Below are 14,454 nucleotides of genomic sequence, written 5' to 3' on the forward strand. Positions count from 1 at the left end.
CAGACTATTTCTACAATTAAAGGAACGTTGGGAGTGATTCTCCTGTAGATTCACTGCTGCCTCCAGAAATCAGAAGATAGTCAGTCCAAAGCTACCCAATTCGAAATCCGGTCCAAAGTCACCAAAACAGCTCACTCTCTGGTATCCTCCACTCCTATATTCTGAATCAACTCCCAAACTCCACTACTATCCCCTCTAACTTGCGGCCGAAACAGCGCTCATTCATTTACAGTGCTCTGTGGCATGGTACCCGTGTTTGCATTATATAAATGATATATATAACTACACACTGCACAAAAAAACTGGTAAAAGGCTTGATAAAATACAATGTCACCATCAGATACAATAAGATTACATTGTTATAGATGCAGCCAAAACCCACAGGAGTGTTAGACATGATAGCCAAAGCAATCAAACTGGCAACGCCAAGCAAAGCCTAAAAACAAATTTCAATGCACAAGATCACCACATCTGTATCTGTGGAGGTAGCCGGAAAACAATTTAAAATAACGTAATAAATATGACTGCGTCTGATGAGATGGGGCAGATCATAGCCCTGGTCTCGGACTTGTCATGGCTGCTGTGCCTTGAATAGATGTTGCAGCCCGAGCCCCTCGATTCAGCTCAGTTCCCAAGGTTATGTGTGGCTGTAGCACTCTATTGACATAAGACTTAAGCAGCAGACTTCAAAGAGAGTGTACACAAGAACTTGGCAGAAACTAGGTTTGCAATGTTGGCTTTCTTGCTATCAGTATTATAAAAACAGAGGTAAGAGGTGTGCCTACATTATTCAGTATGAAACAATTGTACTACTCAAAATAACATCACCATTCAAATGCACAGTCACATTACATGCGCCTCTCTAATCAAACCAGCACATTTACATTTCCCCCCAAAAAGAACCACAAGGAGAAGGAACATGAAAAAGAGAAGCCAATAAGACAGGCAAGTAAGAAGGCATAGATAGCCAAAGCTTCAAACTCCAGTGCATGGACAGATCAATGAATGCGAAACAATGTCATATGTCTTTAGTCCACATTACATTCTCTCTTAAAAAGAGGATCCAATTGACACATGAAAACTCACCACGGACTTCCATCGCAATAATACATGCACCTAAATCAGGACCTCAGCCTGGCAGATCCAGTTGTGTTGATGGAAAGACAGATTAGTTACAATTGGAAGCAAACACAACAGCAATAACAGTTTGAAAAGAGATAGTCCAGTATCTAAGTAGAGACTTGACACAAAAGTACAAAAGTAGAGTAAATGACTAAGAGAACCTCTACACTTTCTACACCACCAATATTGATCAGATTCAAGTAGGGAGTGACTGAATACCTTCAACGAGGAAAGATATTTTTGAATATGATAATTTTCCTTATTTATCATACAGTACACTCTACTAGTAAGCATTCCTCCTCAATTGCCTAACACTCAATTCAATCTCCAGTGCCATTGTTTCTATAACGATGCTTCTCAGAAATATGATCCCTTTTGTAAAAAGTGATCTGTTATACAAGGTTGCTCAGATAAACCATTTTCTTTCAGAACCTTAATTGGAGGAGTCTCTTGGATTTTAGTGAACATGTCATACATATTATTGTGAAACTACTCAGAGCTGATCAATACTGCCACTCTGTCAAACCAACGCCACCTAGAACTTCTCTTCAAATACTTAATACCATATCATATCTTAAGAGGCCTTCACTGGCTTCATTCGCAAAACAGAGCATCTCACTTTGTCTTTATTATGCTCCCTCAGAGATAACTCGAGGCGGAGACCATAGAAACGCTACAATAAATTATTGTGGTTGTGTTGGGTCCATCCTATAATGCGATGGCAATGAAACAACTTGAAGTTCACAGCAAAAGTGATCAGACAGCTCAAATCTTATCAAAATAGAATTTAAAGGTGCAGTATCAATAATGTCAGCTTGAATAAATTCTAACACTATGCGCATCACTAACAACAACAATACCTCGATTTCCCACAGCGCCTTTGAGCTGGTCGCAGAAGTAGCAGACTGTCGCAGGGTTGTTCGGAGAAAAATGTGCTGCTTCTTCTCATACTCATCACAGGTCAAAAATTTCTCTTGTTCGGCATGGAAGAGTCTCACAACATCACCCTGACGGCACCAAAAGAAGAGTTACATTCACAGCCATAATATTCATTGCATGGTTTGTGACAGGTTAAATTGTGATGTTAAGCTTTTAATGTCAAAGGAATTGACTGCTACTAAATGATAATGACAAACTGGTTACTTCATATGATTGACCTATAATTTAGTTATTTTATCTCAGAGGTCCAAGAAGTTTGCTAATGTATTCACGGTTAGCATGTTTTTATAGTAATCACTCCCAATTCCACCAGGGTAAAGTACTAAATATATATCAAGGAAATGCAAGTTAACAAATTAAAATATTCTTACAATTTAAGGGCGGTCTTTGTAGCTATATGTTCAACCAATTGGCAAATACAGTCAACTATAGTAGTACTCTTAAGCATTATAATCATACAAACTTTAACAGGACTAAATTGCTATTAGCTGTGTCAATGTTACAAGTGGAGAAATCTAGGCTGAGATGGATGGACTAAAGACATCATTAGGTTAACCCTATTGTTAGGGTTGTTGTATATTTTTTAAATAACTGCATATGGACTTAGTGCTGTCTAATTAACTAGGGTTTTGGTTATTTGTAAAACATCTGCATGTGAACTCAGTACTAGGGTTATTGGTTATTTTTAAAATAGCTCAATGTCCCGGCGCTGAAGTATTGTTTCCATTTGCTTTTGGGGAACTTTTTTTTGTAATGTATGTAATTCACTCAGTGGCTGCACGCATTTCAAGGGTGCTCATTTGGTTCCCCTGAACTGCGCTTGTTATAGGATGTACCAGCTAATGATCACGTCCACTACAAAGAGTGAACAAAGCCTGTGGCAGCTGCTGTACACATCCACCTGATCCATGGACCAGCGGGCATCCCAAGTAACCATCTCTTCACAGCCCAAGAGGCAGGGATTGACGATTTCAGTGTTTGATTTCGCAACATCTCAAGGTGTGCCGCACACTCAACGTATGGATGCAACACAAATAAAGACCGAGACTAAACTGACAATGCCACATCGCCTATTTGCTCCAAACTGAGCATGCTGTGAGCGAGCACGTTAGAGTCAAGTTTGACTTGGTTTGAATAGAAGTTTAACTTATTTGGCTGAGTGTATTTAAACTAGATGTTTGCCTGATCCTACCATGGCCTCCACAGTGACATAATGGTGCCCTCATGTGTACTTCCAGGCAGGCAGCTTACTTTCTGTCTCACAGATTATAAAGGAACATTTGATAGACATAGGAGAGCAAACACGTGTCTACACAATGAGCCATTTTTTAAAATAATAATGTAATATTGCTGCATCAACATAGGTCACCAGACGGCCTTTGCTATCTAATTTCTTTATAGGCAATCTAAACACAAATAAAAATAGAGGATGCATTCAGAGTATAAAATTGCTTAACTATATATATTTTTCCCCAAAACGTGGCTCATTTTATATGTGTAATGGTTTTAGGAGCATTATGAGCTGTACGTTTTTTAATTGGTAACTTGTGCAAAATAATCCACTTATTTTGCTCCAACATGCATCTTTACATGATGGCCGCAAAGTTATAGCTGGGTTTGGGTGGGCCGAGGCCTGCACTAGTCTTCTCTCTAGATCTATGATTTCCGTGCGGGTGACTTGCCTTCTGAATGTGCTACGTTCTCTTTTGCGGACGGTGTCTTCTTTGGGTGTAGTGTTTCTACACACCTTACGCCAATAGCCTCTGCCCGGGATGGTGTGAGTGACAGTTAACTGCTGCACATTTCTGACACTCTTTTGTTGTAAATAAACGGCCTACATTCCAGCAATGAGCTGCTGGTATGGGGGTTTTAGTGTAACTCAATCTATCCATAACCGACACATTTCTCTGGTGTTTCAATTGTCTTGACACACTCGTTTCTTTAGGCCAGTGTGCTTCACTAATTGTAATTCAATGTTGATGTGCATGAAATTCAGTATGCCCATCATCACATCACCATCGGGCCCTGTCTCAGTTATTTTTGAAGCCCTATGTTGATCACTAAAAAGCTAGCCAAAGCTACCTGGCATCAGTGCTGGAATTAGACAAACTTTACTCTGACAGCCCAAAAATTGGGGATTATGGTGGACAACAAAAAGGGGATGAAGTCACAAGGGGCGAGGCTATGAAAAGCAGTCTCACAGTCAGCTTATACATTTTTTAAGATCACAAAGAAACTGGCAAAAAGGAGAAAATTGACCGTACGTTTCTTTTAGTTTAATTAGTTTTCTAGCTTAATTAGTTGCAAAGGCTGCATTTAAACAATATCTGGTTAAAGCACTTGTTGCAGAGAGCATTGTGTGCCCAGTAAATCTCAGGAAATAATAATAATAATGGTTAGATAACTCTGTTGGCTAAAGCGTTTGCTGGAGAGATTTGTGTTTTGTTTAGTCACAGTTCTGCCTTAGTATACAGGATGAAAGTGTCTCCTGGAAAGCACATTGTGTACAATGCAGATGACAGATTATTATGTAATGTAGATAGGTATGTGAGACATTGCTTTTGACACAGAGTTCTTTATATTACTTGTAGTTCATACATCGCAATTCTTATCATATAGCACAGTGAGCTATGAACCAACTTGCAGGAACTGCATGCAAACCGCAAGACATTGCTTTAGAACCTTATTGTGTTAACGTTTTAAATCCCGACTCTGTGTTTCTCCCAGCGATATAATCTTAGCATATAATCCCTACTAGTAAAAACGATGTGCGACTCCTACACCCTGAAATCCTCTTTGTATTATGCAACATGCTGAACATTGATTTACACTACACACTTGTATGATTCATTATCAATGTGTAATGTGTGTGCGTGATGTAGGTATTAGGAATGCTATAAAATAATTAAATAAAAATATTAGCAAGTCTATTTAAAATGTTAACCCGGTTATGTTTGATATTAAAATGTGCCAGCTTTATCTTTCTGTCCTAAGCACTGTTTCCCAATAAACTTCAATGGACTTTTGTGAGGTGTTTGCATTTTTTGATTATTTTAATTTAATGTACCTACCACTATCTGCAGGGTTTTTTCAGCATCTCTTTGAAATGGCAATCACTTTAGTTGTTGGCAAATTTCTAAACTCGTGGGATTAAACTTTAAATCTTGTAGTGGGGATGATGGGTGTGTTATTGTACCACAGCTGTACTCTTTTACTTTTTTCCAGTAAATCTCTGGACAGGGCTCCCGTTTTTGCAAGTTTTTTGGGTGTTTGTGAACTCGTAGGAGAGAGACAGGAAGTGGCTCCTACCGCGCGGCTGTTGGGGGACAGCTTCCTCCTGCCATCCATGGAACGCGTGTCAATGCGCAGCAGCGCTTTCTTTCATTATAACAGCATTATGACACATTTGTGATTCCATAAACACAGTTTGCAAGACAGCATTACCTTTCGAAATAAACAAGTCATAACACTTTAACAGACGTTCAATACGTTATATTGTACAACTGCTCACCAAGCTATAATTTATAACAAAAAACTGCTTATTATTAATCATATAGGCAGAACCTAATGCATTTACTAATGCAGGGGAATTAAAGAAAAATTGAGTTGAGGGTCTTGATGTTAGTTCACAGGTCATCATTACTGGAAGTGAAAAGATGGGATGAAAAGAGAATATGTGATAGAAGGGTGTCAATTCTGAGCAGGATACCCAATTTAACCCCTTCCATGCCCATGACGGAACGGTTCCGTCATGAGCATCGGTTGCGCTGTGCTCATGACGGAACCGTTCCGTCATGGCCCCGCCCGCGCTCGAACCCTTCAGCACCGCGGGGGAATTCCCGCAGCGCTGAAGGGGTTAAGCAGCATATATTCAACAGCAGCACAGTGCAGGAGGAATATGCTCTTGTATGCAGAGATTAATCTGAAAGGCCAACGTTTGCAACACGTCCTACATAGAATATGTACAGAGTTCTAAACACTACAGAAGATTTCCAACCAATCGTTTTTCTAGGATTTTGAACACAAAATGTAAATGCCCTACAGGCCAATCCTTGGTCTAAGGACTCAGAATTGCATTCTCCTCTTAAAACATGGGGTGGGACATTTGTTAAGTGGAAGGCTGATGCAATGCATTTCCATTGGTACATGGTCGGAGACACCCTTTCAAGCAAAGAGGAGAACAAATCAATACATCAATCAATCAGTCATTTGTAAAGCTCACTACATACCCGCGAGGGTCTCAAGGCGCTGGGGGGGGGGGGGGGGGGGCACGCTACTGATCGAACAGCCAGGTCTTGAGCATCCTCCTGAAGGTCAGCAGGTCTTGGGTCTGTCGTAGGCTCAGTGGGAGGGTGTTCCATGTCTTGGCGGCGAGGTGGGAGAAGGATCTCCCGCCGGTGGTTGTTCTTCGGATGCGCGGGACGGTGGCGAGTGAGAGGTCGGCGGAGTGTAGCTGGCGGTTGGGGATGTAGAAGGAGAGCCGTCTGTTGAGGTAGGCTGGGCCGGTCTTGTGGAGTGCCTTGTGTGCATGTATGGGGCCATATTATACATTTTCCTTGTTAGCGCCAGGTACTCCTTTCAAAAGGTGTGCTTGGCACTAACAAGGAGAGTGCGCCATATTAAATAGAATGCGCTGCCCCCAGGGCAGCCACAAACTCGTGCTGCCCTAGGGGTAGCACATGCCCATTTAAGTGAAATACAGAGCGGCTTTGAAGCAGCTGCTCTGCGTTTCACTGTGCAGTCAGCAACCCACCTACACTTTTAGGAGGGGTGAGAGATCCCCCTGAAGGCGGGTGCAGTGAGTGACTGCACCCCCCTGCAAGCAGATGTCTAAAGAGTCCATAGGACCCCCTTCAGCCTCTCTAGAGGGCTGCTATGCACCACATTTTAGTTGGCACACTGTCAGTGCGCCTCCTCACAACTTTTCTACCTTTGCACCCGCGTCTATAATACAGCGCGGGCACCGAGAAAGGAAATTGAGAGCAATGTCTTGTTTACTGAAGGTAGTGGAGAGGGAGGCTCGCAGTTGATGGTGTCTCCATTCTTGACTCTCTGTCTAGATATGCTCAGGATTTTATCTGTGCTGAATTATGGGGATGCTATTACAATGTAGAGCACAGCAATAAAACAGATGGATGGCAATACTATTTTACTGATGGTACTGAAATGTACTAGTGTATTCAGAGGAAACAGAAGTGCAATGAGGACATGGAGATGTTCACAGATCATCACATGGTAAGTGTGGATTATAAGCAAGAAGCCAAAATTTGGAACGGACTCCTGCTTGCCCTTTGAAAACAATCCTCCTTATCTCTCAACAGAAAGTCCCAGAAACCCTTGTTATTTGTTCAACAGTTCATCAATTTGCAACAGTTACAAGTTTAGCAATTAGCACCAAGAAACCTAGCGTAGGGGGGGCGTGGCTTTGCGCAGACCGATACAGTTGCACGTTAAAAGAGCTCTGACACGCTGAAAACCCCCTGAAATCCATTTAATGATCAGCTCCCGCTCGATACACATGTGGACTGACAGGGGAGGGTGGCAAGACGGACAACGCTGTTAAAGTGATCTCCCTCTGCCTTTCCGGAACCTTGACCGACATTGCGGTGACGAGTCTGGCTCTGGGCCTGGTGTGCGGCAGCAATCAACCAGTGCTGCCGTGAGGCTGAACAAGATCGCTGGCTGAGGCCCCTGTCGGGAATCGAAGTAAAGCAGGGCTCTGCCTCCTGATACGCTGGTTGGTGTCTCAGCTGGGTCCCAGCAATGAGGAGCCCGCCGGAGAGCAGGGGCCAGGAACCCCAACCAGAGCTTCTGAAGTAGGAGCTGCTGATTGGCAGTAGGTATGCAGCCTTATCAGTAGAAGCCCTGGGTAGGGCCTGCAACATGTAGGGACGTAGTAGGGATAGCAGAGAGGGCCCTGTATGGCTATTTACCCCCCACTAACCTCCTCACCAGAGGCTGGAAGACATAGGATTGAAGGAAGCGCTTCCTGAACGGGAGAAAAGGTGAATCTGACAGGACAGTGAGCTGGGCCTGCAGGCCGCAGAGTTGTGACTCAGTGTGGTGGTCCGCACTGGCAGGCGGAGCCTGCAGCCTACTACTTGCAGGCCGGCGAAAGGCCGCCCTGAGGAGAAGGAGGCGCGTGCCTGTGCTGGGGCCATGATTCGATTCAGGGCAGCGAGTGGTGAAATCGTTCATGCCGCCATATAGGCCTCCCAATGGACTTGGTCTGAGTGGGGGCCAGGGTGTCGTGATGAATTTACGGTGCAGGAAGAAGGCCTAAGACGGTAGGAACCGTGGAGTGGAGCCATAATTCATTGCCAGATTGGAAGTCTGTCACACTGTGATGTGTGAGAAGGACTTGAGGGATGTCATCCCAACAATGCCATAATTCTGGGCAAAAATCAACAGAGGTAGCTGGAGGAGATTGAGAAAAGCGGGAATTCTTCCTGGCCATTAGTGGAGCAAATTAGGGAGAGTCCAGGTGAATACAGAAGACAAGAGGCGCGGCCTGTCACGTTGGTCGGTTGTAGCCTACCCACACAGGTGCGGGCCGTGGAGTCTTATGATGAGGCCCATGGGACCAGGGCCCGCTCAAACTAATAAAAAGGATAAATATGCAGTGCCAAGGACGGGGCCAAGCATGCCTGGTCAACAAGTGGAACAAGCTGAGGCAGCGGAGCCATCACTAAGTGCCATCATGGCAGCCATAACTGATCTGTAAGGAACTATCAAGCCAAAACTTGATGCCATGACTATTGATGTGAACTTATTGACAGCGGATTTCCACAAAATCTCCGAAAGGTCTCTGCAGCCTAAACGAACATAAACCAGTTACAGCCTACATCAAAGCGACTGGAAAAGCAAGTGCATCTCCTCACGAAACAGCAAGCTCTCATGGCACCGACATTGGAGGATCAAGAAGGTCGCACTCGAAGGAACAACATCAGGGTGGTGGGGGTCCCTGAAGGAGCGGAGGACCGAATACTTAATCATCTGCACCCTAAACGCCTCTCCAACATTTTCACAATAGAACACACACACAGGACATCTGTTCCAAAACTAGGAGTGCCACCTCCTACAACGATAGCGAGGATCCTGAACTATTGTGATAGGCACACTATCTTGCAAGCTGCCCGCTCACACAGGGGCCTTCACTATGAAAATGCTGTAGTACGATTCTTTCCAGATTTCGCACTGCATATGCAGCGCCAACGTCGGAGTTTTGAAGCAGTAAAGCAGGAACTGTAAGCAATGAAGTCAAGTACATGATGTTTTATCCGGAAAGCTCTAAGTGGTGTTCGAAGGGAGATAGTGGAACTTTATGGATGTGGCTGGAGAGTTGGTGGACACTGAACACTCATCTCCATGGGACAGCTGACAGGAGCGTCCAGGAGATTGTCTGGGAGGTGATACGACCGGGGACGCAACCCCCAGACTGGCGACGGGGCCGGCGGAAGAGACTCCATACGACTGCCTCCAACTCTACAATGCTCTCTAGACTGTAGACTGGAATTGAGCAGATGTGTGCATGCCAATGCTACATGAGGCATCGAAAGTAACTTTTGTAAATTGGTCTACATGTTGGGATGAGGGGGTGGAGGAAGGTTGGCGAGAGAATTTAAATCGAAACGAGCGGAAAACAGAAATAGCCCTAAGAATGGAGAGATTAGGAATAAGTAATGTTGGCTGGGCCTACTCAACGGCACTGGCACACCCTACCGGGGCCGTTTCTACCATAAGGCAGGACTAGACGGCCGCCTAGGAGCGGCAAAAGGGGGAGGGCGGCAAAATACAAGTTCTTTTATATCTAAAGAGGTGCTGCTATAATGCACCAGTTACAGCTGCAGAGGCAGCGCGGTCCTCCTGACAGGCTTGGGGGCTCAGGCTCAGCTGCTAGAGCTCGGCCTGCAAAGTGGTACAAAGTAATTAATAGACGTCACAGTCAGAGTTGTTTCAGAAACAATAGTTGGGTCGCCGTGGCAGTTCTTCAGAAGTTATGGGCTGCTGCGGTGCAGCTCAGGGGCAGATCTCAGGCATCACAATCGGAGACTGCCAGCCATAGCCTGTCCCATACTACGATCAGAACAAAGGCCGCGAGACCGTAGAGGCTCCCTCCCAGCCACGTTGGTCAGGCCCCAGAACTGATAGCTGGAGCAGGAGCGTATGATATCGCTGCCTGCGGCCCCCAGCGCGCATCCCTGCACTGCATACGAGGTGAGACGGCCGGGAGACGCCCCGGGAGGTGGCGATAAGGGCCCCGGGGCTGATTATTTTGCACCGCTTGCAGGGATTGGCTGAGCCGTTCATAGACTCCTGCCTCGGGGCACCTGGACTGGAGCAGGTGCTGCTGCCCTGAGTCTGTGAGGGGGGCTAAGGGGCAAAGCAACTGGTCTGCACGGCAGCGGGGATAAGGTGGAGCGTGGAAGCCACACACTGCTTGGTCTCGGAACCTATAACCTGCATGCCTGGATTGCAAAGCCGAGAGAGTGAGCAATGCAACGCACCTTGCCCCTCCGCGGTATCAGGGTCCAATACTGGCGATTCCTGTGATGGATTCGACCCGCCTCAAACCACCTGGCTCCATGCTTCTGGCGGCGCACACTGGCCTGCTGCCTGGCAATGAATATGGTATTGGCAGTGCAGCACTGCATGCCAACATCCCATATCCTGCCACTGCAGGGCCTAGCTGAAACAGTGTGTCTAATGGGCTGTCCAGCTGAGAGCTCAGTGCAGAGCCTGAATTGCCACTCTGTGACTCTGGCGTGCAACGCCCATTGGGCTCAAAGGGCTTCAGTCCCCCCACCCCTCGTGTGTGGCAGCCCGGGCTGAGACAGCTTCCCGGGCACACACAGCTACACTGGAGTACTTCACAGGTCTTTAAAAAACCATTTGCTTGCTAACGAGGCTTTGTTGCTTATTCATCCCTTCTTAGAGCCCCTGCATCTCCACTCTGCCTATTGCTGGAAGAATTATCCTGCCCCCCCGAATATCTTCTTAGCCCACCCTTCCCCCCCCCCCCGAAATTTGGCTCTAGTTACACCTCTGCTGTGACTCCATGCAGCCACCACAAGGTCCGCTATTTGCCGTGGCGCAGGATCGCTTGCTGGCCTCCAAAAGAAGCAAGTGTGCCCTCAGAGGCCAGTATCTAGTTGCACTTGCTACTCGTAATGAGTGCTATAAAATTGGGTACATTCTGAGCTGCCTGCTGTGCCTCTGTAGTCTGAGAAGTGTGCAGTCACGCAGTCTTTCTCTGCTCAGTTTGAGCAGTGACGCGTTAGTGCACTTTAGTGTAGTGTAACTGAGTTGGGGTAGGGTGCCTGTGCGGTTGACTAATGCTGCTTGCAATTCGCCTAGTTATAGCGCCGTGGGTGGCGCCACATGCTAGACAAAACAACGATATCTCCAGCATCGGCTGTCCTGACCAGCTTAAAAGTATGATCAAGTTACAAGGGCACTACATCAATGCCCTTAAATTTCTGGTACTTTGCAACAGTTTAAGGATCCTCTTAGAGTTTCTCGTTGCTCATATGGGTTTAATTTCTGATATTTAGGTTTCCCTCATCTTTATTGCTTGATTTTGCTCGTGAGAATGTGTCACACATAGTCGTTAAAATGTCACTCATAATTAGCCTGAAATTATGAAAATGTCACACATGGCAATCTGAAACCTTGGCAGCTTTGCCCGGCGCTTGACAGCTGAGGCACTATAAGGCGTGACATTGCATTTCAGTGCGGTGATGCGGACCACCACACTGAAATGCATTAGTCGAACGCCTGATGCGTGATTCTTGACAGGGCTGAATGCATTCATTCTTCTAGCCTTGATGATAGGGGGAGAGAGTGATCAGGCCTGAGAGTGATGGTAGTAAAAGGGAGGGGGAGGCATTTTTCAATTCTCGCCTAGGGCGGCAAAACACCTAGAAAGGGCCCTGCACCCTACTGATGGTAATGTTGTTTTTGGGGCGACAGGGACTCTGCAAGGTGGGGTAGTGGAAAGTTTTGAACCCACAGAGCAGGGTAGCAGGTAGGGGGGTGTTATATAACTGGGGTTCTTGTTTCCATTCTCGAATTGGATTGGCTATTTTTTACACTTTCTTCTTTCGCTCAGCAACCACAGCAATACAGAAACGGACGCTGGAGGTGGGGGGGGGGGGGGAGGGGTCATTGCTCTCCTCCTATAGTACAGGTAGGCAGCAACTAAGGTCTTGCCACGGTGGACAACATTAACCCATCTATGGGGGACGACCCATATGGACCACACTACAGCAGATCCCATGTTAACAATACCCCAAGAGTATTGATATGGAAAATCAATGGTCTCGGAAACATGATTAAATGCACTGTGGTTCTTCAGTACCTATGTAGACATGCTCCAGACAGTGTGTTACTAAAGGAGACACACTTAAAAGGTAATCATTTATAAAGCCCTAGACAGATATGGCTACACACTCCTTGCACATGCAGGATTCACATCAGGCTCCAGAGGGGCGGGAATACTGATCAGGTTGCCTCTTCCTTTTATCCCGGGTAGAACTTGGCACAATCAACCGGGTAGATTAGTTGCACCGACCAGTATGTAGGAGGGCCTGGTACTCAATGTTTGCTTGGTATACGTACCACCGAAATTATACGCAGACACCCTACCTCCACTGATGCATTATTATTGGAATTGCAGTCAGGCACCCTACTGCTGGGGGGCGGGGGCAGGATAGAGATAGAGTATCAAGATCGGACAAGGGAATAGCCCCTACGAGCTTTTGTAGATGCAATGGGGCTGGTAGATATATGGGGTGAATACAATCCTGGGGCAAAGCAATTTACATTCTACTCGGCAGTTCACGGCGGTTACTCTTGCCTGGACCATCTCCTGACATATACCACCAGTGCTGGTCTATTCTGGAATGCAGTTCAAAAGGCACATAGTATTTAGGATCATTTAGCTGTGGAGGTAATGCTTCAGCGACCCATCAGAGACAATACATTGCCGCCCAGATTAGACCCTTGGCACTATAGAGATAAACAATTTAAAGAGAGCGTACTGAACAATATTATCAGGATAATGTGGATACAGTTGACTTGGCATGTACTGGATGGGAGGCCTTTAAGACAGTGATACGGGGGTATGCTCAAGCCCTGGTGGGAGGGGAGGAACAAAGATTAAAATATGAGGCCCTCAAAAAAGAGATCGCTAGACTCGAAGCAATGGCATTGGGTGGCGAAATGCCTGGCCCACTTGTGAACCATCAAATCCAGCAAAAGCAACAAGATATGAGAGAGACTGCCCGTGATAAGGCCCAGGCACAGGCAAGAGCATCACAAAGACTGCTCTAAGATGTAGACGACAAGGCCAATAAAATGATTGCCTGGTTGGAGAAAAGGGACAGGAAAAGGAAATAGGGTTTGGGAATTTTTGTACCTAAGGTAACGGTTCATAGAACAGGGAAAGAAGTCACAGCTGCATTTGCAGACTACTACAAAGAACTATACACATCTACCTCTGTTAGGACAGAGGCTGATTGTAACAAACTCCTTCGAGACATCCGCATACCCACGCTGTCGACTGATGATCGCAGTGAGCTGGAGCAGGATCTAACAGTTAAAAAGATAGAAGGCCCTTTCCGAGAATTACAATCTGTCAAGGCTCCTGGACCCAATGGCCTGCACGGTGAATTACATAAGGGTGTAGCTGCCACGGTGAAAGCATTTGCTTAATATGTTCCAATAGGCAAAGGCAACTGGCTGCCCTCCCCGAGGACCAATGGTTGGCCACAATAGTGGTCATTCCTAAAAAGGGCAAGCCCCCGGAGGGTTGCAGCTCATACCAGCCCATCTCACTATTGAATATGTAGGCTAAGGTGCTGGCCAAGGCCATTGCGATCAGGCTTTGTTGAGTGATAACCTCCATAGTACACCTGATCAGTCTGGTTTTATGCGCCATAAAAGCACCAGACTGAATCTGAGATGCTTGTATAGAGTCCTGCATATAACTGCAGACAGGCAGCAGGAACACGCCGTGCTGCTGTCAATGGACACACGTATGGCATTCAACAGCATTAAATGGCAATACCTGTTCCCTGACCTTGAGAGGTTCGGTTTTGGCCCTTGGTTTTCCCTCAGTTTTGTGCCTGGATAAGGCTCCTGTGTACGAACCCTTTGGCGAGAGTGCAGATAAATAGGACGATCTCCTGCCCTTTTGCCCTACACAAGGGTATGAAACCGGGATGCCCAAAACCCCCTGTGCTCTTTGCATTAGCACTGGGACCTCTGGCCGCGTGGGTCTGCATTGACCCATTGGTGGAGGACATCATGTCAGAGGGTGGCTGGGAAGAGGGAATCTCGTTGTACGCTGAAGACATATTGCTATATGCCATGCGCCCCCTCTTTACAGTC

The 14,454-nt window shown here is 46.2% G+C and overlaps 1 protein-coding gene across 4 annotated transcripts in view; it reads right to left on the reverse strand.

The window, feature by feature from the left end:
* The window catches only part of ITPR2 (inositol 1,4,5-trisphosphate receptor type 2), a 1,506,646-nt gene that overhangs the window by 979,185 nt on the left and 513,007 nt on the right, over positions 1-14,454 (reverse strand). For all 4 annotated transcript variants that reach the window (XM_085652787.1, XM_085652785.1, XM_085652786.1 and 1 more), the window contains exon 8: positions 1,983-2,129. In XM_085652787.1, the coding sequence (XP_085508913.1) occupies positions 1,983-2,129 (147 nt within the window). The remainder of the gene's footprint in view (positions 1-1,982; positions 2,130-14,454) is intronic.

The sequence above is a fragment of the Triturus cristatus genome, chromosome 4_1, assembly GCF_964204655.1.
Source record: "Triturus cristatus chromosome 4_1, aTriCri1.1, whole genome shotgun sequence".
NCBI classification, from domain to species: domain Eukaryota; kingdom Metazoa; phylum Chordata; class Amphibia; order Caudata; family Salamandridae; genus Triturus; species Triturus cristatus.